This window comes from Hydra vulgaris, chromosome 05 (assembly GCF_038396675.1).
Source record: "Hydra vulgaris chromosome 05, alternate assembly HydraT2T_AEP".
NCBI classification, from domain to species: Eukaryota; Metazoa; Cnidaria; class Hydrozoa; order Anthoathecata; family Hydridae; genus Hydra; species Hydra vulgaris.
In genome coordinates, this window is record NC_088924.1 from 41,079,528 (window position 1) to 41,083,613 (window position 4,086).

Consider the following 4,086-nt stretch of genomic DNA (forward strand, 5'->3'; position numbering starts at 1 on the left):
TTTCTTTGAAATTTTAATTTTAAACCGCTAATGATTCGCTGTAGGTTAGCTGTCGGCAGGTTGTCTTCGGCTTCCTATGTCAAAGATGCATTTGGTCTACTTTTGGCATGCTGACGTTGGCGCGACATACAAGGCCCGCTTTAGGCCCATCAATATTTAGCCAGTGTCGACGTGCCGCTAACGGGCCTTTATTACCTTGATAATATATGAATACATTATAATGTATTCTTATATTATCAAGATATTCGTATAATGTATTCATATATTATCATATAGTACTCATATATTATCAGATATCAAAAATATAATTAAATACAAATAATTGTTATTTTAACTTCTTATAATCTCTTACAAGCCATACATTAAAATTGCTCGCCTAAATTGCAGAGCTCTTCGTTTTAATTCTTATTGACTGCCCTCATTTTTCTTCCCCCATTTCTGTCTGCAGCTCCTCGTAAAAAACGAACGACTTCAACCTGAAATTCGCTTTCGGTTATTGATTTTGTTGGTGGATTTTTACTAATTCCCCCTGTTATATAATATATTTATAGTTAGATTATTATAGTTGTATTAAATACTGACTTTTCTGATGATTTAAATGCACATTACACATTAGTTAATCACAAAAATTACTTACTCTGCAGCGCTAAACAACAATTAAGTTTGCGAGAAGCTCATTTAGTTGAAATGTTTTCCTTATCTCCAGCCTGCCCAACTGTTCCAGTCCAGTTAAATTTTCGTTGCAGGTCGTTGGTTATTAAGGCGTTAATAGCCCTTTTTACAATTTCTCTGATTGATTGGCCACCCTTGCTGGCAAGAGCAATCACCTATATTTCAACAGATTATTTGTATTTAATTTAAATGGTGTCACTTTGCATACGAATCAAATAAGATAAATGATTAAATATCATAAAAAATATAATAGCTGGATTAACACCTTTAAAACACTTACCAGCTTGTTGAAAATCGCCTTGTCTTGCATTATCAAACTGTCAAATACATCTAAATCTTTAATATTATCAATCGGAAGATTGTATTCCTCAAGCATGCTGTCATCATACTTGTACTTATTATCAAGCAGTGTTTGAAGTAACTGGGTGTTGATTTCCGATTGACGCTGTAATTCTTTAATTGATGTTTTCATTTCAATTAATAAAGCAACCAATGTTTTATCCATAGTTCCTAAAACAATACAATAGAAATAGTAACAGTAAATAAAATTTGACTACTATGCTAAAATTGATGGTTTTATATAAGTAAAAATTTTTATCCTATGTAAATTTTTTTTTCACCACGGCTAAAGAGACATGCCTGGCCAAATATAGGATTTGACATCAAAATTAGACCTGAAGAATTATGTATTACCATTTAAATTGCAATCACTTAAAGGAACATGAGACGGGTTCATTGAAAACATTGAGCAATGCGGTGGCATATCAATTACTGGAACTTGAGAAAATCCTAAAATAAAACAACCATAACAATTAAAAAATATTTATTGTTTAATGATGTCATTCATTTCAATTTTGATGTTTAATTTGATTAAAATGTATTATATAAAATATAAACTAATTTGAAATCAAGTATAGAAGATGTTTCCATATATTAAGTTACCTTTTAAGTTGCTGTCACTTATCTGCCATTGAGACAAGCGCATTGGAGACACCATAGTTTTGGTAAATATATTTATTTGCTCTTCTAAAAATTTAAAAACATATTTGAGAAATTGTATTCTCTCTCTCTGTCTCTCTCTTTCTCTCATTTATATATATATATATATATAAGGTAAGTGTGGGTATTAAGGCCCACCTAAAAAAATGAAAATGTAAAGAAATGCTGATTTTTTTTTGCTGCCAGTGATAAAACCAGATAACTCTAATATTTTAATGTCGAAAAAAGTTTCACAATTTATTTTTTCCCTAAGTTTGGATTAGTGGGCCTTATTACCCGCCGGGCCTTAATACCCACACTTACCTTATATATATATATATATATATATATATATATATATATATATATATATATATATATATATATATATATATATATATATATATATATATATATATATATATATATATATATATATATGTATATAAATATATATATATATATATATATATATATATATATGTATATAAATATATATATATATATATATATATATATATATATATATATATATATATATATATATATATATATATATATATATATATATATATATATATATATATATATATATATATATATATATATATATATATATATATACACTAAACATGATTGTTGACTTATGATCTGCTATAAGAAAAAAGTTCATGAAATTTAATGACTTGAAACTTATTGTTTAACTGAGTCCTGGAGTCCTTGTCCACATGTACCTAAGGACTCCGGGTTCAAGAAACGATTGTTCCTCTAACCTAAAAGTCTTCATTTTTTTCCTATTAGTTCCTGGATACCAAAAACTAGGTTCAAGTAATCTTTTTGTGACTTTCAAATCCAGAGTCTTTTTTGGGACTCCGCATCTCTGATATATATATATATATATATATATATATATATATATATATATATATATATATATATATATATATATATATATATATATATATATATATATATATATATATATATATATATATATATATATATGTATATATGGAAAACCGTCTAAGCCATACACATGTGGAAGGGTAATTTAATGCCAAATCAGCAAAAGAAACAAAAAAATGTTTTATGATGACTCAGAATTTTTTTTTAAATGCATTTTTGTCATTAAATAGCAATATTTTTTGGACGAAATGAGGTATCATTCAAGAACCGTAAGGAGTTAGAGGTTCCAAATTTCAGATCATTTACCTCTCAAATTAGGAAACTCAGGGACATCAGGAGTTGTTGTGATTGGTTCTGTTCTCAATAGTTTCCTTTTTTTTGTTTTTTCTTGGACAGATGCTCCAATCTTGAAGTTGATACCATCATCAGATTCATGTTCACTTTCTACTAATCCGCTATAGTCTACTTTTCTAAAACAAAGCAAAATATCAGTTTTATTAATTTAAAAATAAAAATAGATATGCTTATATCATATGTTAACGATATGTTTCACATAAAAATACCGCTTCCTTAGGCGACTTTCATTTGCAATACTTTTTTTGTCATTCTCTGTGAGATTAAGATCAGACTCATAACTTGCAACCTTCTCTTTTTCTAAAGCCCTCTCATAAGTTGCTATAAATAGTACAATAACTAAAGTAAAAACTTGTATCATTTGTAACATTTTAAATACACAACAGCATTTGGCAAAAGCTAACATACCTGCTTTTCCAAGCACTCTAATTCTGTGCTCATGCCAAGTTTGTTCTGGTTCTACTTCATCCTTAACCATTTTGTTTATTTTATTTTGGTTTCTGAAAAAGGGTAGATAGCAACAACAATCTTCTTCTTCAGAACACAGCCAACCTTTTGGAATTATACCCTATTCACGGGTTTCTTTAAGGTCTTCTGGATAATCAAGAAACTCAACTATAATAAAAGCCATGATATACTTGAGATAAAACCTATTTGAAAAAAAGTTATTATTGTTTATTATTGATCAACTGTTAACATTATTAAGAAGTATTCCTGAAAAACAAATAAAATTTTCTGAATAATATTATTATTTTTTCTTTAATTGTACAACTAATAACACATAGGAAAAAATATGGAAAAATATTTCACAGGAATGTCGGAATTGTTATAATTAATTTTTTAATTTCTGTAGTTATTTTGTAACCAGGAAGTTGCATTAACTACATTATTTTTCAAAAAAGTTCAATATAAATAATATCAAAATACAGCAAACTATAAAATAAGTTAAGAAACAAAGTTTATTACAAATACAACTAAAAAATATTTAAGAGACAAATTTTGACTAGATAGTAATATAAAATAAAAAATAAAGTTTTTTGTAAAAGATTTAGCAACTCATACTCATGTACTAAAAATAAGACTTTAATGAGCTTTCACTTTGACAAACATTATGCAAGATAGAAAACAAAAAATAACTACCAATAATATAAGAAATTTATCATTACCAAACATTAT

At 26.9% G+C, this 4,086-nt stretch overlaps 1 protein-coding gene across 1 annotated transcript; it reads right to left on the reverse strand.

The window, feature by feature from the left end:
- Positions 1–322: 322 nt before the first annotated feature.
- LOC136080056 (uncharacterized) lies at positions 323–3,635 on the reverse strand. Its single transcript, XM_065796678.1, has 8 exons — positions 3,319–3,635; positions 3,120–3,231; positions 2,863–3,026; positions 1,615–1,698; positions 1,366–1,461; positions 953–1,182; positions 638–827; positions 323–529 (listed from the first exon to the last, which is right to left on the reverse strand). Exons 1-7 carry the CDS (start codon positions 3,386–3,388, stop codon positions 675–677), a joined length of 909 nt encoding a protein of 302 aa, XP_065652750.1. The 5' UTR covers positions 3,389–3,635; the 3' UTR covers positions 323–529; positions 638–674.
- Between the last annotated feature and the right edge of the window lie 451 nt (positions 3,636–4,086).